Source organism: Anomaloglossus baeobatrachus, chromosome 4, assembly GCF_048569485.1.
Source record: "Anomaloglossus baeobatrachus isolate aAnoBae1 chromosome 4, aAnoBae1.hap1, whole genome shotgun sequence".
In the NCBI taxonomy this organism is placed as follows: Eukaryota; Metazoa; Chordata; class Amphibia; order Anura; family Aromobatidae; genus Anomaloglossus; species Anomaloglossus baeobatrachus.
The window spans coordinates 53,412,443-53,438,424 of NC_134356.1; the positions used below are offsets into that span (position 1 = coordinate 53,412,443).

General features: G+C 42.4%; 1 protein-coding gene across 1 annotated transcript in view; it reads left to right on the forward strand.

The window, feature by feature from the left end:
* Nucleotides 1–25,982, forward strand: part of FAT2 (FAT atypical cadherin 2) — a 134,041-nt gene that overhangs the window by 76,557 nt on the left and 31,502 nt on the right. The window contains exons 4-12 of the mRNA XM_075344334.1: nt 4,133–4,194; nt 4,290–4,601; nt 4,877–5,087; nt 5,585–5,724; nt 6,751–7,026; nt 7,720–7,930; nt 12,873–16,919; nt 17,235–17,431; nt 22,508–22,661. Of these exons, the coding sequence (XP_075200449.1) occupies nt 4,133–4,194; nt 4,290–4,601; nt 4,877–5,087; nt 5,585–5,724; nt 6,751–7,026; nt 7,720–7,930; nt 12,873–16,919; nt 17,235–17,431; nt 22,508–22,661 (5,610 nt within the window). The remainder of the gene's footprint in view (nt 1–4,132; nt 4,195–4,289; nt 4,602–4,876; nt 5,088–5,584; nt 5,725–6,750; nt 7,027–7,719; nt 7,931–12,872; nt 16,920–17,234; nt 17,432–22,507; nt 22,662–25,982) is intronic.

Below are 25,982 nucleotides of genomic sequence, written 5' to 3' on the forward strand. Positions count from 1 at the left end.
CCTTCCATTAGATCAGCAGTGCCTCTCTTGTCTATTGGTTGTGTATGGTATTATAGCTTACCTCTATGTGAGAGTATGGACTGAGCTGGGATACCCGGAAAAACTCATAAGATTTTCACCAATAATATTGAAAGCTGGGTCATTAATAATGGATCCTTGCATGCTAACAATATAAACTGTGGGCATTTTAATTCATTAATAGGGACACACCAATTTATGAATTAGTTGTGCAAAGATGTTACGACATTAAATGGTATTTTTGCTAAAATTCAGGCATAAACACCTTACACTTTGATGAATCAAGCTCTAGGTGTTTTTTTTCTAGCTCTCCATACTATTACCTGTAAATCAGCAATTTTCACACTATATTAAACTTTCTGTTCTGGACAGAAGATTTTTCAGCAGCTTCATTATCATCACAGACAGGATTGTAAGGGGAGGTAACACCTCTATGGACAGTAACGCAGAGTTAAATACTTAACTATGTTATTTCCATATGTCCGACAGGAAGTAGGTTGCCAATGGTAGGCCTAGTGGCCACTGTGAGATAATCATGGGTGTAAAGGCATTTATCACTACCTAGCATACACTATCCAAGGATCCCACTACTAACTTTTTTTTTTTTAATTCTGATGTTATTTTTTACTCTTCATATCAATATATGACTTTTCAGCAGCTTCATTATCATCACAGCCTTAAAAGACAGAATTGCAAAGAGATGTATCCAGCAAGAATATATATATATTTGAGTGCCAGATTCCTTTTTTCTATATATTGAAGGGTTGGGACCCTATGTGTGCACCATTTATATACACAGTGCCGTTTCTTCCTTATTTTCACTAATATATATATATATATATATATTTATATTATATATATATATATATATATATATATATACACATTATATATATATATATATATATATATATACACACACACACACTTTATACATATATATATATATACACATATATATGTATATATATTACACATATATATATACACATATATATGGACATTATGTATATATATATATATATATATATATATATATATATATATAACATATATGAATATATTTATATTCCTGTTGGGCACATCTCTTTGCAATCCTGTCTGTGATGACTGTGATGATAATGAAGCTGCTGAAAAGTCTTATATATTGATATGAAGAGTGAAAAATAATATCAGATTTTTTTTTAAATATTTATTTGTGGGATACTTGGGTAGTGGATGCTAGGTAGTGATAAATGCCTTAAAGGTACTGTCACACATAACGAGATCGCTAGCGAGATCGCAGCTGAGTCACCGTTTGGTGACGCAGTAGCGATCCTGTTAGCGATCTCGTTATGTGTGACACTTACCAGCGATCAGGCCCCTGCTGTGAGATCTCTAGTCGTTGCAGAATGGTCCAGGCCATTTTCTTCAAAGGCGATGTCCTGCTGGGCAGGACACATCGCTGTGTTTGACACTGTGTAACAGGATCACAGTGACTGCTGAGATCGTTATACAGATTGCTACTGCGATCTGTATTGTTCTGCATCGCTGGTAAGATCTGACTGTGTGACATCTCACCTGCGACCTCCCAGCGACTTACCTGCGATCCCTATCAGGTCGCATCGTTTTCGGGATCGCAGGTAAGTCGTTATGTGTGAAGGTACCTTTACACCCATGACTATCCTAACAGAAGCCATATCACCTATAGCCCCAGACACACAGATCTTTACTCTAACCCAAGCCAATGCAAACCTCTTTAAAGGATGCCGAAGTAGACAAGAGGTTGCATGCTTGGCATACCCAGCTGCACTGAGTAAATGGTTTCACACAATATAGAAAGTGTACAATCTATGACGAATCGGTGCCAACCTTTTTGATGGTTCCTTTGTAAAGGAGAATATTTGGGGTTAGGCAAAGCTATTTTCTGCTTGTCTGCACCCAGCACCTACAAATTCCTCATTTGTAAGAGTAAACATTATACCATGGAGAACGTTTTTTTTCAAGTTGGCATTGGTAGGTTCTCCTGTCTGAAGTAGGTTTAGCCCTAAAATTCCTGGCTTTCATTCACACAGATAAACAACCCAACAACCTCTGGTGAAAGGTTCTGCTTAACAAATAACAATACCCAGCTGATCCTCCTCCTGCCTGTCCCAACATGACTGCGCACTAACAATGCCGAACAGCTATTCACTATGGCTGTAGGCACAATGCTCCTCTCCCACACAGCTGTGTTCTTTCAAGACTCCGTAATGTACCCGCGCGTAAAGGAAGACCAGCGTGCAAAGACTTAAAGACGACCGGTACTTCCCGCTCTAGCAGGTGAAAAAACCACCATGAACGATATCTGGGTTTGTAGAGCCAATGTATTCTGCACCACATTATAATGAAATCAGGCAATACTGAGTTACAAACTTATTGACCCTACAGTCGAAATCTAAAATCTCAATGTTCATCGCACAGGGTGTGCTCCTTATGAGGCATCTTGCCTCCCTACTTCTGTTCTGGTTCCCAGTGCTCCTCTTCTGAAAATGGCTGCGATTATTCGAACAGTGCTACCAAGAGCCCCCTACCTCCTCCATTTCCTTAAAACGGACCACCTAAGTCTTCATCAAAAGAGGTTTATTTGGAAACTGAATGTTGACAGGGGATGCTTCTTATGGAGGACACCATGTGCCATGAATAGTTCATTTTTTGGCTTATTAACTTTAGTGCTGGGTGAAAAGAGACATTTAAGTTCTTAGCCCACCTGAGAGGGTCCTGATCCTCTTGGGACGTCCTTCACGGAAACACCCCTGCCCACCCAGGAAGTCCCCCTTTTTGGCGGAGCATCCAATTCCAACCATGTTAGGATTATAGAGGATCTAAGACATAAATTGTTGGTGGAACTTAGAGGCAGGATAGAGTGGTAGACAAAGTTAAGCGAGTATATTTTTGAGTGGTGCAACGCTGTGGAGAGCATTGTCGGTAAGGATGGGTTTTCACCTCCCTACTTGGGGTGCTAAATGATCACCAATCAGCTTCTTGTTTTCTGATGATTGTTTATTAGCCTGTTTAGTCACGCGGACCACATAAGAACAGAATGATCATTAATAGTTCATTCTGTACTCATAAACTGTCATTATTCTTGGCAGCACGTCCTGTTTACACAGGACAATGTGCTTTCGAGAACGATGATCTTTAAGCCTACTTGAAAATCATTTCACCCAACGAACAAGTGTTTTGCTCATACATCGGCTGCTTAAACTGCCTGATTAATGGAAAAGAAGCTTAGCCACTCACAATAGTCAGTGAGAGTAAAACCAGATTTAGTAAGGAACCTCCAGTTAATGGCAACCAGTGCAAAGACTGGCACTAGGTGTCATAGGTGTGCCCCGACTCTGGGGAGACCTCTAGATCTGTGACCGGAAGGTCACAACACCTTATTATGTGCAGAGCTGCAGCTTGTGTTTAAGTGTATCTGCTTTCTTTTGGAGCTGTAGGGCTTGAGGATTCTTTCCTATCTAGCTATTCTTTGTCGCCTTAATCTCAGATGCAGCTCTCTGTGATCACTCCCCTATAAATAATCATCTGTTTTACCATGTGATGCCAGTTATAAACTCTCATCATTCTTATGCTGACCACTTTGGAAGGGGCCAGTCTCTGGAAGAAGCTGAGGAGTCCTGACAATTGCAGCTGTAGTGTTTAGCTGCATTGGAGGACCTTGGAGCGTTTTCTTTTTGTGTCTCTTTTCCCCCTCTCTTACCCTTGTGTTGTATTATTGTAGTGGTAACACTAGTGTTCTTGCTGGCCTTCTCACTAGCCAGGGTGAGTTCAGGGCAAGTGAGGACCTAGGCACGTGATCGGCAATGGGGGATAAAAACTCTTATACGAATGTTAGGGAGCGTAGAGTACTGACTTAGGTCAGTGTAAGCGGTGACCCTGCTCCACTCTCCCTAGCACCAGTGCCAACCATTGTATCGTGTTACCGGTGTACCCTGTCGGTTGCGGCGCTAGCCAGGGATTCCCTTATACCTGGCAGAACACAGAGAGACACAAGTTGGAGTCTATTCTCTGGTCAACACTTTATTGAAAGCATTGTATAAGTATGGCATGATGTTGACTATAATTTTATAATGTTTCCCTCCATCCTTAGGTTTGATTTCCACAACTGAGAAACAACTGGACCGTGAAAGCCGCGAAGAACACATCCTCGAGGTAGAACCTCAAATTTGATTTGCGTAGAATTTGGAGAGATGAGTATATTTTTATTTTAGTCTTTCACTGTAATCAATGTGTTGCCTTTCCCATAGGTCACAGTGTCAGATAATGGGTCGCCCCCTCTTCAATCCGTCTCTCGAGTTGTCATACAGGTCTTAGACGTGAATGACAATACTCCAACATTCTCCCAGAAACTATTTACTGTACAACTTCCAGAACGTGTTGCTTCCAATGGACCTTCTCCCATCTACCGACTCATCGCTATGGACCGGGATAAAGGGATCAACGGCCAAGTGACATATAGTATAATGGAACAAAATGATGACAAATTTATTATCGATCCCAACACAGGTGTCATCTCCTCTGCTTCTTCATTTCCATCCGGAGAGTATAACATACTAACGGTAAGTTGGGGAATCTTCAGAAGTATATGGTCAACCAAATATGTTTGGAATAATTTTTGCGAATGTACAACAAAGAACATTGGCTATCAGAAGGAGAATGGTGGATATAATGTTCTTTAGCTGTTGGTCTTCATTATTTGCTAGAAGGGTTGTCAGGAATTAGAAGGACATGGATTTTAATTGTTCATCATCCAATTTCTTGGATTTCAGCTCTATTTTTGCCATGAATTAGAACATATAGATTTACAGTTTCACATTTTTGCTGAATTGTCTAGGTAAAAGCTACAGATGGTGGTAATCCCTTTCGATCTTCCACTGTGAGACTTCATGTCCAGTGGATCAAAAATCCCGGCCCTTCAGATGAATCTCTAGCATTCGATGAGCCGGAGTTTGTCTTCGAAGTCATGGAAAGTGATCCTGTGAACCACATGTTGGGGCTGATCAGTACAGAGCAGACGTACAGTCAGTGTTGGTTTGATATAACAGGTAACGTTTACCCCTTACTATAGATTATTTGCCGTTTTTGGTGGTATCTACTCATTTTGGCTCAGCTAGTCTTCTCAATGATGAGCTCGGATTAATTGCACCCATGGAATTGACTACCAGTTCTCTAACTACTCTGTGCATAGACAGAAAGCTGCTAATCAATGGTGAGGGGTGTGGATAGCTGAATATCACACATATTGAGGACTACATGGCAGATGCTCATCACTTAGAGGACTAGCAAATCTGCAGCAGTTAATGTGTTATCAAAACTACAACGACAAATCCAGTCTAGTAAGTGACTCATCATTGTAGTGAGGGTCTTTGTCCCTAGATTATGCTGCTTTCTGGTGGGATAGTAAAAACCTAGTTGCAGATTCTCTTAAAAACCAATGTAGAAGTGGGACATAGTTGTGTGATACTAAACGTTGGAAAATGAGGTCAACTAACATTTTTGAGATTACATGGAGCTCAGTGTTCTGTCCAATTTTTGTCCCAAGGTGGCAACAATGACCTAGACTTTGACATCGACAAAAGCACAAGTGGTTTGGTCATTGCTCGACCTTTGCAGTCAAGCAGAAAATCGTTCTATAACCTCACCGTACAGGTTACAGATGGCTCCCGTTCAATAAGCACCCAGGTAATCTTTTATGATGGCATTTTTATGTAATTGGATATAGTCTGTCTATTCATAACAACTAGTGATGAGCGAATACTAAATCGGAGTCTTCGTTCCGAATACTTAGTACTATTTCAGTATTCGTCACGAATTACGAAGCTAATGCAAGCCAATGGAGAACCCGAGCATTTTTCTTGAATATTTCCTTCCAAAAATGCTCGGGTTCCCCATTGACTTGCATTAGATTCGATATTTGTGACAAATACTGGAATTGTACTAGGTATTTGGTATGAATAATCCGTACCCGAATATTTAGTATTTGCTCATCAATAATAACAACTGAACACTTCAAGGTTGAGATGGTTTATGTTGCCTTATTTCATTTTAGCATGCAGTTACCAACCTAATATTGGTCATATGAAACCAATTACTACTCTCTTTGATCATCTTCTGACCACATTTTCACACCTAGAACTTTTAGGAAGACCATACAGGCTATAGAACTAGTGTAAACCCCTAAAAACAGCAGCCATGGAATCTGGGTGACTGGTCCTTATTGTTTTGCATCAAGCCAATTGTCTTATCCATAGCAATAATCATATATTGGAAGACACAAATTTTGAAGTCTTTAGTAGATGTGACTATAATAATAGCCCGTTGTACCGATCCAAAATTCCAAAGCTATTCGTCAATAGTCATCACTCATAGTTTTGCATTGTTCTCGTCTATCTGACAATACGTCTTCTGCATCTTGTATGCTCTCATTATACTCTCACCTTCACTGATGCATGGTCCTGGCCAAGCCCTACATGATCACTTGGCGACTTCTGCTAAAGAATTGAATAATGGATGAAGTATGTCATCATCCTTGTAATTAATATAATTATTACTCTTCTGCTCATATCAGTTAAGGTTCGTGAATCAGCAGTTGCTTACATACTCATTTATATTATGAATAGCCAGGAATGCATTTGTTGACAGATGTATTAATGATATTCTGAGTATAATTTTGGAAGACCATTTTTATTCTCTATATCTCCTTTATAGGTTCACATCAATGTTCTCCCGGTTAATCATCACCGTCCACAGTTTGTACAAGATCACTACACAGTTCAGGTTCCGGAGGATGTGCCGTTGGGAACCAAAGTGCTGAGAGTTAATGCAACTGATGAAGACAGTAGGGTCAACCTGGTTTATACTATACAAGGCAGTGCAGACCTGAGGAGTTCCAAAATGTTCAGGATGGACTCGAAAACTGGTGCCTTGTACACCACAGAGACAATGGACTTTGAGTCAATGCCAATTCATATTCTCACAGTTATGGTAGGTATTACAGTTGTTCACAAACCAACCAGCTAGATCAGTGTTTCTCAAGTCCAGTCCTTAAGACCCACCAACAGATCATGTTTTCAGGTTTTCCTCGATATTAGACAAGGAATAATTCCATCACCTGTGCTACCTTAAGGAAATCCTGAAAACCCGCTTGAGGAAAACCTGAAAACATGATCTGTTGGTTGGTCTTGAGGACTGGAGTTGAGAAACACTGAGCTTCATTAAATTACAGAATTAGAAAATCAGACTAGACTCTGATTCTGAGGGCATATTCTCCATCGATACAAAACATGTGCACATCTGATCCTAATTTTAAAAAGTTTGATGTTGTCATTGCTGACAGAATATATCATCAATAAGATCTAATTGGTAGAGTCTAGTGGCAAGTGTTTGGTTCCCAATGTGGTTGTCTTCTGCTGCTGCACCTTTGGGTCCTTTATTGAAGATTGTGCATTCTTCATCAGGAGCCTAAGAAAGGAAAGGGTAAAAGCTAGATATTTTCTGAACTCATGGTGGTCAATCTAAGTTTGGAAGTGGAGCACTGAGGACAATTGTAAAACCCGTGAATGAGGCTTTGATCGCCAACATAATTTACCAGATAATAGTTGACGACAACAAAAAATGTGTTCTAAGTGGACCAGTGGCTTTCAGTTACTTATTTCCTCATTTGTTTTTATCTTCTAGGTGCGAGATCAAGGAGCTCAAACCAAGCGAGATTTTGTACGGGTCACTATTCAGGTAGAAGACATTAATGACCATTCGCCTCACTTCATTAGATCAGCATACGAAGGAAGTGTTTCAGACTCATCGAGTGTTGGAGCTGAGGTTCTCCAAGTACGTGCCATCGATAAGGACCAAGGACTTAATGCAAAGATCCAGTACTCTATACAGTCAGGTAATTATTCCTTTAAAGTATTTACTGTGATTTTTTTCATCTAAAGTTTATGTAGCACTTTGGATTTACACATTTTTTTTAGTACTGTAAGTGATTATGATGATCCCTTTTCAATTAGGTAGTGAGGCGAGCAAAAAGTTTGTTACAGCCCGAATTAAAAACAATTGGGACACCATGTAAAATGTAAAGAAAATAGGATTGCAATGATTTGGAAATCTCTTCTAACCATATTTTCTTCCCAACAGAACATAGAATATGAGATATTTTTTATTTCCTGTGAAAAATATATCTCATTTAGAAATTGATGGAGGCAACACATCTCCAAAAAGTTTGCACAGGGTTAACAACAGGCTGGAAAAATAAGTGGTACTAATAAAAAAGAGCTAGAGGGTTCATTTTCAAGTAAGTCTCATGACTATGTATAAAAAGAGCATGTTAGAGAGGCAGAGTCTCTCACAAGCAAAGATAGTCAGTGGGTCACCAATCTGAATACTGCAACTAAAAATTGTGGAACAATTTTAAAAAAAGTATTCCTCAACGTAAAATAGCAAATATTTTGAATATCCATCATCTACAGTAGGTATCATCAAAAGATTCAGAGATTCTCGAGAAATGTGCACAAGGAACAAAGATGACGGGTTCTGGTGATCCACATTTCCTTGGACAGCACTGCATTAAAAACTAGTAGGATTCAGTCATGCAAATCACTACATGGGCTAAGGAATACGTACAGAAATCATTGCCTGTGAACACGGTTCTTCATGACAGCCACAAATGCAAGTTACAGCTCCATCATGCACAGATGAGGCTATATATCAACACAAAACAAAAATGCATCTTTTCTGTCATGTGCTGTGGATTGAAGAGGAGCGGGACCATTCAACTTAGTGCACAGGTCCTGCACCTCTGATGGTATGGGGTTGCATTAGTGCCTATTACATGGACAGTTTACAGATCTTGAAAGGCAAAATAAATGGCGAGCATTATTATATACGCTATCCAGACAATGTCTATTTCAGGGAAGGCCTTGCATATTCCAGCAAGACAATACTGCCTCCATCACAACGCCATGGCTTCACAGAAGAAGGTGATGAACCTACCGTCTGTAGTCCAGACCTTTCACTAATAGAAAATATTTACACATTATGAAATCTGGCAAAGACCTTGGACTATTAAGCAGATTGAATTTTACATCAGACAAAAATTGGACAACATTTTGTCCCAAAACTCCATCAGTCTCCAAACTTTCCAGATGTTTGCAGACTGTTGTAAAAAGAAGAGGGGATGCTACACAATGGTAGACGTGGCTCAAGTCCATGTGTTGCTGCCAACAATTTCTAAATGAGCTAATTTTTACAAATGAAATGGAAATATATCCAATGCTCACCTTCTGATCTGTGCTCTATGTTCTTTGGTCAACAATATATGGCTATAAGAGATTCCCAAATCATTGCATTCTTGTTTTCTTTCATTTTATACTGCATCACAATTTTGGGGGGAATTCGGGTATTTAGGAGAACTTGGCATGCCCATACATTGCTCAGACGGAATTGATTTCAATAGGTACAGTGCAATTACTTATTTCTCCTGTGGTGGAACTGTGGAGGAATTAAACACTTGGTGCCAGGATCTTTAGCAGATTTTACCTGAATACTTGGGGAACCAATCAGCAGCTTACATTCAAGGACATCCTTCTAGTACATGAAAAAGAATTCTGGGTCTTATGTCTGGTGGAAACCCAGTCTATAGTTTTAGACTAGAACATGGACCAATGTAACCTAGAATATCTCTTCTTAAAGGGGTTGTCCACTACTTTAACATTGATGGCCTATCCTTAGAATAGGTCATCAATGTCTCGTCAGCCAGGGTCCAACACCTGGCACCCCCACCGATCAGATGTTCTCTGTGACGCCGGCAGCCAGAAATGCTCAGTTCTGGAGCTGCCCTCTCTTTTGATAGCTACAGTGGCCGGCTGCTGCATATCCGCCTACCATTGATTTCAATGGGAGGCAGATGTGCATTACCCGGCTGCAGCCGCTATCAGAGGATGGGGCAGTTCTAGTATGGAGCATTGCCTGCTGCCTTCACCGACACAGAACAGCGGATCGGCGGGTGTGCTGATCAGACATTGGTGACCTATCCTAAGGATCGGCCGTTAATATTAAAGTAGTGGATAACTTCTTTAAATATGTCCTCTGAATCTTTCCATAAATGCACTGAATGGTTCAACACAAATAGTTTGTCAAACCGGATAAACAACAGCCTTCCATGATTGAGACAAAAGATTTTATTATCAGAAGAATTTGCTGACAGCAGTATAGTAAATAGGTGTGCAGAATGCTGACTTGACATTCCTGTCGTGTAATCAGCTGAGTCGTATTCTGTTGTGCCATACTACGTTACATAGATAGTTCCATGTGAATACTAGCATCAGCAGAGTGAAATTGTCATGGTTCTCTACTGTTTACACCAGGACCCCAATGATCACAAAAACTGGGTCCTGTGTCCTCCATTTCAATAGCGCAGCAATCATCCATGTGTATAAGGCTGACCATAGAATTACTAGTGAAATCCATAGCCCCTTCATTGTTTACACAGGTGTTGTGAATGTCATCAAAGTGGGTGCTGGTGTGGCGCTCCCTCTGGTGGCCAGGAATGGTAATGAAGCTGAGTCTGACTCTGTGACTCAAACAGGTGATGGAATTAATTAGGAATCCAGGAAGTCATATTGCAGATCAGCCTAGTGTATTTAGGAGAGCAGTTTCTGTCTGCCGCTGGTGATAAATGTTTCCTGCTGCTTCTGAAGATGGCTGGGAGTTTACCCTTCAGTTTCTCCCATTTAGTCTGTGCCTGAATCTACTCCAGATAAGTTTGCTAGTTTCTGTGCTTAATTGCTGGAATTGCACTTAAGGGTGTTTCTGCTTATTCCATTTTATTCTGTGTTTGGTTTCTTGTGTGTGAGGATCTGTCTCTCTGCTTTTGTGAGCAGGGCAGTTTCTCCAGCAAGAAAGGGAGCTTCCTCCCTGTTCATGTTTGGATTATTTGCACTTTAGAATATTGTTTTTTCTGTGATTTCGTTTCTTCCCATTATATCTGCAGTTCTGTTTAAAGTGTCTGGCACAAGAGTACCTGATATAGCAGGGGAAGACCGTGTGGTGTTAGTATTTTTTTTCTGTCAGGAGTTTGGTATTTTTTGCAAGGTTTTTTGCTGGCCGCAATCAGTTATCTGTCCTGTCCTGTTGTATCTAGTAAGTCGGGACCTTGGCTAATCCATATTTTCCATCTTTGTATTGTGTTTTTTTTACATCGCTGTCATTGCATGTTGGGATTTTTCTGATCGTCCACAGTTACCAGTTCAGAACACACAGGCATAGCACCAAACACAGGCACAGCACCATACACAACAACAGCACAACACACAGGCTCAGCATTATACACAGGCTCAGGAACAAAAATATGAGTGTGGTTTTGTCTGGAACTGCAACACACTTAAACTGATTGTCAAAGATAGGGACATTCTTGTCGATCTCCACTCTCTAGGGTTGCCTCTCTGCCCCGTCACCTTTCTTTTGGTGCCAAGCTGCAGTGGTGATGTCATGACTATAGTACAGTGATTGACTGCAGTGGTCCCATTTTGTGCAATGGTCAACAAAGACCAGAGCAATGGCGGAAGCATCACTGGAGCAGTACTGTGTAAAAATAGCAACTTTTCATATTTTTAACCTCACCAAGAGCATAGACTAAAATAATACCAAAAAAAACATTTAAAGGGAAGCTGTCACCAGTTTTTTGACTAATAAACTAAAAGTGTCACCTTCTGCAGCTCCTGAGCTGCATTCTATGAAGGTTCACCTTGTTGCTGACCCCCCCTTGCAGACCCCAAAAAGAACCTTATAAAATCCCACCGTGTTGAATGCTAATGAGTTGTATTTGCCAGATGGGCGGGTTCTATTTCGGCTCCTGTCCCTCCTTGTCGCCTTGTTCGTCGTCCTCCTGTCATGATTGACAAGGATGGCACCACCGTCATCATCCCACACTGCTGTCCAAGTCTAGTGCAGTGCAGTTCTCTCTGCCCCTATCGCGGGCCGAGCATAAAAACAGTTTACCTCATGCGCGGCGGTGATGTAGTTGCGCAGGCGCGAGATCATGGTCAGAGGTGTGCATGACAGCAGCATCATCCCCGCAGATACATCACCGGCACTCGCGAGGTAAACTGTTTTTATGCTCGGCCCGCGATAGCGGCAGAGAGAACTTTGCCTGCACGAGACTTGGACAGCAGCGTGGATGATGACGGCATTGCCATCCTTGTCAATCATGACAGGAGGACAGCAAACAAGGCAACAAGGAAGGACAGGTGCCGAAATAGAGCCCGCCCCTCTGGTCAACACAGCTCATTAGCATACAACACAGTGAGATTTTATAAAGTTGTTTTGGGGGTCTGCAAAGGGGGGGGTTCAGCAACGAGGTGCACCTTCATAGAATGCAGCACAGGAGCTGCAGAAGGTGACACTTTTGGTTTAAAAGTAAAAAAACTGGTGACAGGTTCCCTTTAAGTTTGCTGCAGCACCAAGTAAAATTACATTCATAGTTTGGTGCTATGTCTTTGTAAACAATCAAGGGACCATAGTCTCTATTAGTAATACTGCACTTACAGTCTAAACCAAGAGTGTAAAACTGTAGCATACCCTATTTTATGTTGTATTACACTAGAAGATATGTTTTTAGGGTCATTTTTTGAGGATATGCAAAATATGTATTGGTGTGTGACATGGAATAGCCACCACAAGACCATACATATGAAGCCTAACTGAATTGAGGTGAATTGTGATGCCAGAAATAGCCATGGAAAATGGTAGCACTGTTTCTGGAAAAACAGAAAATAACCTTTTGCTGTCATACAACTGTAGAAATTAATGCCATTTTCCTTGTTTTCAATTGACAGGTAACAATGAAGACTATTTTCATATCGATGCATCATCGGGTCTGATCTCCCTTGCTAAACCACTGCAGCAATCTACAAAAAGCCAAATTTCCTTGAGCATCCTTGCAGTAGATCAAGGCACTCCACAACTTCAGGATGTAGCCACAGTCATCCTACAAGTCAAAGCGTCTGATGCATCACCACCAAAATTTATCTCTACAGAGCACGTGGTGGAGATCAGTGAATCGGTGCCTGTGGGATCTTTTGTCACTATGGTGTCTGCAACCAGCTGCTCTTCCATCAATTACGACATCAAAGATGGGAACAAAGAGGGAGTTTTCTACATCAATTGCTATTCAGGAATTATCACTACTCAAAAAAAGTTGGATTTTGAAACAATCTCAGCTTATCAGCTCAAGATACGCAGTTATAGCTCTCTTGGGTTTTCCAGTGAAGCAACAGTATTTATCTACGTCATTGATGAGAATGATAATGCCCCGGTCTTCTTACGGACCTCTTACTTGGGTCAAGTCAGTGAAGATGCTCCAGTTGGTACCATGGTGACCTATTTGGACCTTACTCCTCTAATCATTCATGCTACTGATAATGACACAGAGTTCAATGGTTTGTTGAGTTACCAAATCCTAGACCCTGAAATGCAGAATTACTTTAGTGTCAATCCAAGTATGGGAACGATATTCACAGCGGCAGAACTTGATTATGAGCAGACTACCCAGTTTTCTTTCTATGTACATGTGTATGATTCAGGAAATCCAACGTTGTACGCCTCTCAGCCAACAAAAATTACCATCCAGGTCACTGATGTCAATGATTTCCCACCTCGGTTCCAGCAAGACTCGTATGAACTCAGTGTACACTCACCAATTTATAACCATATGCAGCTCCTAACCTTGTCGGCCGAAGATAAAGATTCCAAGGTGGAGTACAGTATCTTAGAAGGCAACAAAGATCGCACCTTCTCCATAGATACTAACTCTGGTCTCCTTGTTGTTAATGATTCTTCCCACTTGAGATCTTACCGGGAACTCTCAGTAAGAGCTTGGGATGGGATGTTCCAAGATACCACAATAGTAAAGATTAACGTGACTGAGATGCAAACAACCAACTTAAAATTTGATAAGCCATTTTATACAGTAAATGTTACTGAAAATGATCCTCGCATCTTGGATTTAATGGTAGTAGATGTGGTGGGAATCCAACTAAATGAGCCGGTTTATTTCACCATTCTTAACAGCACAGAGAAGTTCCAGATAGGTAGATCTTCTGGACTTCTCCAAACTAAAGGCTTAGGGTTTGACAGAGAGTATCAGGACAAATATGATGTGATGGTAGAAGTAAAGGACAGTAGAAATCCACCTCGAATATCTCAAAGTAAGGTTGAGGTGTATATAGAAGATGTCAATGACAATGCTCCAGTATTCATGAACACCCCATATTATGTAGCTGTGGAGGATGACCTAGAGCCTGGAGATGTTATTTTCCAAGTGTCCGCTATAGATAAAGACTTTGGAAGAAATAGTGAACTGTCATACCAGTTGGAAGAAGATTTCAAATATTTTCGGATTGATCCTTTACTTGGCGACATCATTCTGAAACAACCCTTTGACTATGAAGCATTAAATCAGTATGTTCTGAAAGTTATTGTCAGAGATAGTGGCAAAATCATGTTGCAAGCCGAAGAAGAGGTAGTTATCATTGTCAGAAACAAATCTAACCCAATTTTTCAAAGTCTGTACTACATGGTGATCGTGCCAGAAAATGTACCAACTTATACGCCCATACTGCACATCCAGGCTCGGAGCCCTGAAGGGTTTCGTGTGATTTACAATATTGTTGAGAATGAGGCCCTTAGTCTATTTAGCATAGATTTTAAGACAGGGTCCCTAAGTGTTTCAGGGCAGTTGGACTTCGAGACCAAACCAAGTCATCTAATAACTGTAAGAGCTACAGACTCAGCCTTGGGTCACTTTTCAGAAGCAAAGGTCTCAGTTAATGTGGAGGACATCAACGACCACCCACCTGTCTTCACACAATCAGTCTATACCGGTCATGTCATGGAAAAACTACCGCCTTACAAAGCTGTCATTCAACTTCTAGCTTCAGATCAAGACTCAGGAAAAAACCAAGAGGTCTCATATCACATTATAGGAAATGACACAGAAGGAACCCATGAATACTTCCATATAAACCACAAAACGGGTGAAATCTCTACCACCCAAGAGCTGGATTATGAAACCACCCGTCATTTTAAACTCAAAGTGAGAGCCACAGATAATGGTGTTCCTCCTCTGTACTCAGATGCTCTGGTCATCATAAATGTTACTGATGTCAACGACAACCCTCCAAAATTCAGGCAAGAGCAGTATGAAACCAACGTAAGTGAACTGGCCAATTGTGGACATATTGTGGTAAAAGTCCAAGCTCTTGACATGGATAATATTGATGCTGGAAAGCTTGAATACCTGATCCTTTCAGGTAATCAACATCGACATTTCACCATAAACAAGGCATCTGGAGTTATATCCCTTTCGAACCTTTGTCGAAGCAGTTTAAATGTGTCTTACCAGTTACAAGTCTCGGCCTCAGATGGTGTCTACAGGGATGTTGTACCAGTATATGTCAATGTCACCCATGCAAACAAGCATGCCCCGTTCTTCCAACAGGATGCGTATGAGGTGGAACTTGCCGAAAATGCAGAAATTGGGACAACTGTGGTTGAAGTGGAAGCAAACGATCCTGATGAAGGACTTTATGGAACTGTAAATTATACTATAATAAATAAGCTGGCTTTGGAAATTTTTTCAATAGATAATAAAGGACATATTGCAACGCTAAGAAAATTGGATCGGGAGAACGCGACAGAGAGATTCATAGCTATTAAAGTCATGGCTACGGATGGTGGAGGAAGAGCTTCTTTCTGTACAGTCAAAATAATTCTCACAGACGAGAATGACAATGCTCCAGTGTTTATAGCAAATGAGTATGTATTATCTGTCCAATCTAATGTAAGTAAAGGAATGCCCATTATTCAGGTGGTCGCTTATGATGCTGATGAAGGACAAAATGCTGACATCACATACTCTATAGATAAATATGATGAAGATCTGGTTCAGATTAATCCCTACAATGGTACTATCATAGCCAGGAGAAGTCTTTTTGGATTGGAAAATAAAGATATTAGTTTCACAGTTGTAGCAAAGGACGGGGCACCACCCAACTGGAGCTCACTGGTTCCTGTTCATCTTCATGTTGTGCCAACAGAGGTCGTTTTGCCCAAATTTACAGAACCACTGTATAGTTTTTCAGCATCAGAAGATCTGCCCACAGGTACTGAATTAGGTTTGGTGAAAGCAATGGCTGCAGATCCAATCGTCTATAGTCTGGTGGAAGGAACAACCCCAGAAAGTAATAAAGATGGGGTGTTTAGTTTAGATAAGCACACGGGAGCAGTGATAATGAAGAAGGGTGTAGACCATGAGACAACCAAATGGTACCATATTGATGTTCAGGCCAACTGCCCTCACTTGGGGAAAGAATTGGTGAGTTTAGTTTCAGTCAGCATTCAAGTGAAGGACATTAATGACAATCAACCGGTTTTTGAGTCAGATGTTTACCGAGCTTCATTAATGGAAAATTTGCCTGCAGGAACCACTGTCATACAGGTTACTGCCAATGACCAGGATACAGGCTATGATGGAATAGTGGTTTACAGTCTGAAAGGAGATAATAATGGGATCCATATGTTCTTTACCATTGATACTAACAATGGTTGGATCACAACCCTTAAGGAGCTTGACTGTGAGGATGAAGACGTCTACCGATTTTATGTCGTGGCATCAGATCTGGGCAAAAAAATACGTCTTTCTTCCGAAGCACTAGTAGAGGTCACTATCACTGATGATAATGATAACCCTCCAAGGTTCACCTCTCAGGTCTACCGGGGATCTATAGCTGAAAACAGTCAACCAGGACAAGTCATCACAACTATCAAGACGTGGGACATTGATATAACTGAAAGCAACAGGAAAGTCACGTGTTACATAACAGGTAAGACACATGCTAGACTCATTTCCATAATATAGAGGTGTGTCTTTTCTTACCTTTCCTCTTGGTTCAAGATGTTCTAAGACGAATGAAACATCATCTGTAATAGCCACTGGAGTAATTAAAAGAAAAATATATATATATATGGTCGCCTCTATTTCAAAAGCCAATAGGAAAAATAAGAAAAAAAAACCCCTGTAGACCTTCTCATGTGAATGACAATAATACTTGGTCTTCTTCATAGTCTTATTCCGTTTCTTTACACAATGTCTATAAAGATAGTAGTCATCAATGGAAAATATAATGTTGTGTTGACAGACGGAGACCCATACGGCCTCTTCAGCATCAATGAAGTTGGGAACCAGTGGGTGATTTTATCTAAAAGCTCCTTGGACAGGGAAGAAACAGAGAGGCATTTCTTGAGTTTGATGGCTTCTGATGGGAAATTCCAGGCAACTACTGATGTGGAAATCACCGTGCTGGACATCAATGATAATATTCCTGATTGTCAGCAGGTAAGTGGTCGATATGGTAAAATATGTGTTGCTAAAGTTAATTAAACCATACAACAGTCTAGGGCTATAAATGTGTTGAGGTTTGACAACGAAGTCTGAACAAGGTCTTTATTAAAATATGGCAATTCCTTAGCTACAAAAACACCACTACTAAGCCTACAACACAATTAATCTAAATAAATATAGTTTAATAAAAGTTACCTTAAAAAGGACCTGTCACTTGCCATAAATATGTTTCTTTTCTTTACCTGGTGTAAATACAGCTTTTCCCTGAATCCGGCGATGTTTTTCTTTTGTTTCTGCTCCTCTCCATTCCTGAGATATGGCCCCCTCTTCCTCCTATGTAAACCTAGTTTTTTTATCCAAGAGGGCATAGTCCACAACACTTCCCTATGGATGTAGTCATGAAGACCACACCCAGTTGGATAAAAAGATTTGATGCAGGGTAGAAGGGGCCATATCTCAGGAATAGAGAGGGGGCCATATCTCAGGAATAGAGAGGGGGCCATATCTCAGGAATAGAGAGGGGGCCATATCTCAGGAATAGAGATGGGGCCATATTTCAGAAATAGAAATGGGACAATATCTCAGCAATAGAGAGGGGGGCCATATCTCAGGAATAGAGATGGGGCCATATCTCAGGAATAGAGAGGGGGCCATATCTCAGGAATAGAGATGGGGCCATATCTCAGGAATAGAGATGGGGCCATATCTCAGGAATAGAAATGGGGCCATATCTCAGGAATAGAAATGGGGCCATATCTCAGGAATAGAGATGGGGCCATATCTCAGGAATAGAGATGGGGCCATATTTCAGAAATAGAAATGGGACAATATCTCAGCAATAGAGAGGGGGCCATATCTCAGGAATAGAAATGGGGCCATATCTCAGGAATAGAAATGGGGCCATATCTCAAGAATAGAAAGGGGGGCCATATCTCAGGAATAGAGAGGAGGCCATATATCTCAGGAATTGAGAGGAATAGGAACAAAGGAAAAATATCGACCGATTCTGGAGAACAGTGGCATTTGTAATATGAACCCACGGTACTGATGTTCCATTTTGTTCTGTTTTTACATATTTCAGTTTCGAAAAAGGCATTAGCCGAAACGTTAATAATACTGAAATTACAACAATAAACAACTTAAAAAAAAAATTTTTCACCACAATTGTGTGCCGGAGTTTTTCTTCTTAATATCTCAGGAATAGAGATGGGGCCATATCTCAGGAATAGAGAGGGGGCCATATCTCAGGAATAGAGAGGGGGCCATATCTCAGGAATAGAGAGGGGGCCATATCTCAGGAATAGAAAGGGGGGCCATATCTCAGGAATAGAGAGGGGGCCATATCTCAGGAATAGAGAGGAGGCCATATCTCAGGAATAGAAAGGGGGGCCATATCTCAGGAATAGAGAGGGGGCCATATCTCAGGAATAGAGAGGGGGCCATATCTCAGGAATAGAGAGGAGGCCATATCTCAGGAATAGAAAGGGGGGCCATATCTCAGGAATAGAGAGGGGGCCATATCTCAGGAATAGAGAGGAGGCCATATCTCAGGAATAGAAAGGGGGGGCCATATCTCAGGAATAGAGAGGGGGCCGTATCTCAGGAATAGAGAGGGGGGCAATATCTCAGGAATAGAAAGGGGGGCCATATCTCAGAAATAGAAAGGGGGGCCATATCTCAGGAATAGAAAGGGGGGCCATATCTCAGGAATAGAAAGGGGGGCCATATCTCAGGAATAGAGAGGGGGGCCATATCTCAGGAATAGAAAGGGGGGCCATATCTCAGGAATAGAGAGGGGGGCCATATCTCAGGAATAGAGGAGGCCATATCTCAGGAATAGAGAGGGGGGCCATATCTCAGGAATAGAGAGGGGGGCCATATCTCAGGAATAGAAAGGGGGGCCATATCTCAGGAATAGAGAGGGGGGCCATATCTCAGGAATAGAGAGGAGGCCATATATCTCAGGAATTGAGAGGAACAGGAACAAAGGAAAAATATCGACCGATTCTGGAGAACAGTGGCATTTACACCAGGAAAAAAAACGTGGCATGCTAAAGTTTCACTTTTTAAGGTAACTGGTGCTTAATTTTTTCCCCATAAATTAATAGTTTAGGCAAATGTAAGAAGCTTTTTATTATATTTTATTTAAGAGACATGCCTTTTCTTCCACTTATCAGTCTCTTCTTCTCCCCCGGCCATCTGTAATGATCCTTTCAATTAAGCTGATTTAGCCCCTCACTTAGGGAGCACGTTACATATTTATGTTGAGGGGATAGGGAAGAAAAAGAGAGGAATTGGAAGGAGAAAATGGGCAGTGGGACAGAGATGCTGGTGTTGCTAATACATTATAGCACAGAAACTGAGTACACCCCTCTGTTTTTTGTAAATATTTTATCATATCTTTTCATGGGACCACAATGAAGATATGACCCTGTGATACAATGTGCAGTAGTCAGTGTGCAGCTTGTATAACAGTGTAAATGTGGTGCCCTCTAAATTACTCAACACACAGTCAATAATGTCTAAACCACTGGCAACAAAAGTGAGTGCACCCCTAAATGAAAATGGTCAAATTGTACCCAATTAGCCATTTTCCCTCCCCGATGTCATGTGACTCATTAGTGTTACAGGTGTGAATGGGGAGCAGGGGTGATACATTAAAGGCCCATTTACACGCAACAACATCGCTAACGAGATGTCGTTGGTGTCACGGAATTTGTGACGCACATCCAGCCTCGTTAGTGACGTCGTTGTGTGTGACACCTACGAGCGAGTGTTAACGATCAAAAATACTCACCTAATCGGTTATCGTTGACACGTCGTTCTAATCCCAAATATTGTTGCTGGTGCTGGACGCAGGTTGTTCGTCGTTCCTGAGGCAGCACACATCGCTACATGTGACACCCCAGGAACGACGAACACCGTATCTGTGTCCTCCGGCAATGAGGTGGGCGTGTCTTTCCTTCGGCTGCTCTCCGCCCCTCCACTTCTATTGGCCGCCTGCCGTGTGACGCCGCTGTGACGTTGCACGAACCGCCCCCTGAGAAAAGAGGATGTTCGCCAGCCACAGCGACATCGCTAGGCAGGTAACGACGTGTGAAGGGGACTAACGATGTTGTGCACCACGGGCAGCGATTTGCCCGTGACGCACAAACGACGGGGGCGGGTGCGATCGGCAGCGACATCACTAGCGAGTCGCAGCGTGTAAAGTAGCCTTAAGTCTATGTGCCCACGTTGCTTTTTGTGTGCTTCTTTTCTACACATAAGAAAGCATGTTTTGGCAGAAAAAACGTACATTTTTTTTATTGCGTTTGCTTGTTTTTTCCTGTTTCTTTTTGTACATTTTTCAGTCTAGGCGATCGCAGGGGTTCAGGCGCTGTACCCCTGCGATCGCTGCTGGATCTCCAGCTGCCCCTCGGTAGTTTATCCCCCTGAATTCTGAGATCAATGCGGTCCCAGCATTCAGGAGGTGAGGAGAGGAATCGTTTACCTCTCCCTGGCAATCGGGTTCCTGTAATGTGATCACAGGGACACGATCGCTGTCATGGTAACCCTGGGTTGTCACCATGATGACCCAGGTTACTGAGCTACAGAGAACCTCACACACCATGGAGTATGCACGGTGTATGAGGCGAAGTGCTGCAATTTAATCTCCTGTAGTGATAAAGCAAATGCAGAAAAAAAACGCAGAAACAATTGACACGCTGCTTCTTTTTTCAGCAACAAAATCTGCAAGGAAAAAAAGAAGCAGCGTGTGTAAGATTTTGCCCGGCTGGGGTATTTTTTCCTTGCTTTTATTGATTAAAATAAGCAAGGAAAAACTGTAGAAAAAAATGCCAAAAAAGTGCCACGTGGGCACATAGCCTTAAGGGTACTTTGCACACTACGACATCGCAAGCCGATGGTAGCGATGCCTAGCACGATAGTACCCGTCCCTGTCGCACATGCGATATCTTGTAATAGCTGCCGTAGCAAACATTATCGCTACGGCAGCTTCACACGCACTTACCTGCTCTGCGACGTCGCTCTGGCCGGCGACCCGCCTCCTTCCTAAGGGGGTGGGTCGTGCGGCGTCACAGCGACGTCACATGGCAGGCGGCCAATAGCAGCGGAGGGGCGAAGATGAGCAGGACGTAAACATCCCACCCACCTACGACCTTCCGCATTGCAGCCGGGACGCAGGTAGGAGATGTTCCTCGCTTCTGCAGCTTCATACACAGCGATGTGTGCTGCCGCAGGAACGAGGAACAACATCGTACCTGTCGCTGCAGCGAAATTATGGAAATGACCGACGCTACACAGATCACCGATTTTCAACGCTTTTGCGATCGTTTATCCGTGCTTCTAGGCTTTACACGTTGCGACGTAGTTACCGGCGCCGGATGTGCGTCACTTTCGATTTGACCCCGACGAGATCGCAGTAGCGATGTCGCAACGTGTAAAGCACCCTTAAGTGTTATCACTCACACACGCTCTTATACTGGACCTACCGGTAGACATAATGTGGCGCATCAATTTTGCACACTCGTTTCTTTAAGCCTCAGCAATATGCATGACTCTACCAGTAGTCTTGGATCAAAAATTCATTTTTCAGACATTTTGAAGATGGTTATACAGTGGATTATAGCTCATAAGCTGCAAATGAAGAAGATATCTTAAAGACAGCAATCTGCCACGTTTCTGTGATACCACATTTTTCATAACCCTCTGGCATGACATTGCGAGATAAGAAGATCCAGCTCTCTGGTGCCTGAAATTTCCTTTTTGTTTTGGCTGATTCCAAAAATTGCACATGAAAGGGGCTGTCAAGGCGAGGCGCTCTGATCCCCCTGATAATAAGCAGTGGCATCTTGATACGTGTCTTGTTTGAGTGCATGGAGAACCTGGCTGGATTGTTCTTTTTCCCCTCAGTAAGTAGGAGATACCGAGTCCCCGCTCAGCTAGAAATAACAGCACATTGCAGAACAGACGCTCTTATTCAGCTTTGTTTAGGATTTCACATTCCTGAAACGGTTGAATTGCTTCCATGGAGAATTAAGAAAAAAACTAAGATACTTCTCTTTTTATCAGATGGTTTATACAGCAAGAGTAGCCGAAGATGCCCCTCCTGGTGTATTTATCCTCAAGATATCAGCCAGAGACTCTGATATCGGTAATAATGCCATGATCTCGTATGGACTCTATGGGCTTGGAGATGATCTGTTCCGACTGGATCCATATACTGGTAGGTATTTCCCTAAATCCAGTGCTCTGTTTCTCTGCTGCATGGGCATCCACATTTTCTGAATCTTTTATTTGCAGTTTAAAGGGAACCTGTGACCAGATTTTGGCCTTCTAAACTAAAACGCACCTTAACACTAGAACTACTGTGGTAATCATTTTGACTACTTTGCACTATGTATTTCTATATAGGTGTCACGAGTCCAGTAGTTCTAGTGTTAAGCAGCGCCTGTGCTGCATTCTATAAAGGTGCACGTCACCCCCCCCCCCCCCCGCCGTTGACTCCAAAAATACCTTTATAAAATCTCTCACCCTGAATGTAAATTATCCGGTCTGATGGGCGTCCTAATCTGCGCCTCCTGTCCCTCTTTTCGCCCTCCTCCTATGCCTCAGACGCCATCCTCGTAGGTGGGCAAAATCTCGCGCCTGTGCAGACATATTCCAGGCTCGCACTTCACTTGCACTTTACTTTGCCCCATTGCGGGCAGAGCTGAAAACATAGGTGCGCCTGCGTGAAACGTCGCGTTCTCTGCGCAGGCGTGAGATTTTGACCTGCGATGTGGATGACATCATCCGCTTCATCCATATCCCCGGGCAAAATCTTGCGTCTGCGCAGAGAATTCAATGGTTCGCGCAGGTGCACCTATGCTTTTGGATCTGCCCACAATAGGGCAGAGCGAAGTGCAGTTGCGTGAGACGGGAATATGTAGATTTTGCCAACCTACGTGGATGGCGTCTGAGACATCATCCATGTCAATCAGCTCAGGAGGATGGCAGAAGGAGGGACAAGAGGTGCAGATTAGGACGCCCATCTGACCGGACAATACATACATGGCACGATATTTTATAAAGGTATTTTTGGGGTCTACAGGGGGGTCAGGGGTAGCGTGCACCTTCATGGAATGCAGCACAGGTGCTGCTTAAGGTTCTAAGTTTAGTTTAGAAGGCCAAAATCTGATGACAGGTTCCCGTTAAACCCTTTTATATAACATAAGGCAGTCATATATATAAGACAATTGTTCAATCTATTGTGTAGGGAGATGTCCCTAGTTTTCCCAACAATAGATGTTCTGGGGAAAAAAGGATCAGGCATGATAGACTTCAATATGCCCGATTTTTTGTTTCGGCTGGAAAACCATCAATATGTCCTGAATTTGAAGACACATCCCAGCAAATTTGGGGTATCTCAAAGCCATAAAGATAAATTTTATGTAAGCCTAGCCAAAAAGTGGCCATGCTTGGGTAGGCTGGGGGCATTATTGAGCAGGGTGGGTCCCTATTTTTGCAAAAGAAATGTTGGGAACTACACATCTAGTGTCCATATGTTTAGTATCCTGACTCTCCCCATGACCAAATGTTGGAGGTAAGATGGATCAGGCATATTGGATATCAGATTCTTCGTTTCATGAGAGATAAGCCGCGCCAGAACTCTAAGCTAGAAAATATGTTTGTGAAAGGATTGGAGGGATAGCACTGGCCAACAGATATCTAATGAGTATGGCCACCTTTGAGCTGGCTATACACTTAAGATAAAAGTAAGCCAAATCCTCAGTTTTTAGTGGGGTTAGGACAATGTCTGGCTGCGGTTAGTCCTATCTTCCTATTTAAAGAACAACAAAAAATATGCGCCCATGGTCAAAATTATTCCACGTCTGGGTCTGACTGCATTATCCCCTCCCAAATACAAGACTGAAGGTGGTCGTCATTATGAAGATCCCATTCAGTGTTGAAAAGCTAGTTATGCTATGCTGGAAATTTAGCAGAAATGTGTTCCTCGTAATTGTTGTTGCTCTATATAGCAAATAGCAAGTCATTAGGCCCCGATTCATCATTACCTTAGATTGTTTGTTTTGTCTAGATTTGTGTGTTTTGTGATTTTTGCTTGTTTGCACCCAATTCATGAATCTATTTACGGTACATCTTTTTTTTCAGTCTAATTTATGTGTGTTCACTAGTACTGATTAGCAGGCACTACCATGCTCGTGTGCTTGGTACTTGTAAAGAGCAGTTGGATGCTCGGATGGGCGCAACTCGAATATTGAGCGTAATGGAAGTCAATGGGGGTTTCAAGCATTTTTCCAGGAAATAAACATTTTTCTGGAATATGTACCCCATTGACTTCCATTATATTCAGGTACTTGAATCGCGCCCATCTGAGCATCCAACTGTTTGTTACGAGTAAGCAATGATGGGCATGCACTAAAATGTTTGGGTGCTCTTTACTCGAGTCAAGCAGGTCAGACACTCTGAAGGGGCCAACTCGAGTAATGAGTATAATGGAAGTCAAGGATTGGGCAGTTCGGTTCTCTGCTCATATACAGCCAGCCATAAACAGAGCATTTCTGGGGCAGGGTGGGCAGAAATTTTTTTTTAACACGCTGCATCCTAAAATGTTGTTTTTACCACCAATGAGAGCCATTCTGACTGCGTGTCTCTCACTGGGATGCTGGCTCCGCTAAATCACTGATGGGAGCCTGCTTTTTGTGTCGGATGTTTCATGAACAACGCGTCCGAGCACCCGCGATACTCGGCTGAGCACTCAGCGTACCCGAGCACCCAGATGCTCGGCTGAATATCGAGCAGTGGCGAGCACACTCGCCCATCATTAGTTACAAGTTCCGTGCATGGTAGTGCTCGCTCATCACTAGTTACGAATACTGAGCACCTGAGCATAGTAATGCTCGCTCATCATTAGTTATGAGTAGTGAGCACCTGAGCTTGGTAGTGCTCGCTCATCACTAATTATGAGTACTGAGCAACCGAGCATGGTAGTGCTCGCTCATCACTAATTACAAGTGTAAAGCGGTTAGGGGATGCAGTAGTAGTTGTGTGTACAGGGGTTGCTAAGCCGCAGCACAGCCGTTCGGTAACCTCTTGTGTCCCGGTCGCCACTCCACTGCAGGGATGCTTTTGCCACAGTCCATTCTTCCACTGAGTCAATAAATCAGACACAAATATACTTTCTTCAAACAGTGGAAGTTTACTTGATTTCATTACAGGGATACTTTTGACTCGCATGACACGGGCACCACTTCTGACCCCAATGGGGTTCCCTCCTTCAATGATAGAATTTACCGGCCGACCACTTTCCTGGCACCTGAGCTCCTTCGGATACTACTAGGCCCCTCATTCTCCCATCTGACGTCACACTGCTCTAGCCGATTCAAAAAGTCCTTTAGCCACTCTGTACCACCCACAGGGATTTAGCTTACGCTAGTGAAGTGGCTTATTTCGACAGCACTCTTCCGCCCATGCTTCTGGCCAGGATCTACTCTTCTCCTTTAAGAGCCCACTGACCTTTGGTCTTGCAGGAAACTTCATAGGG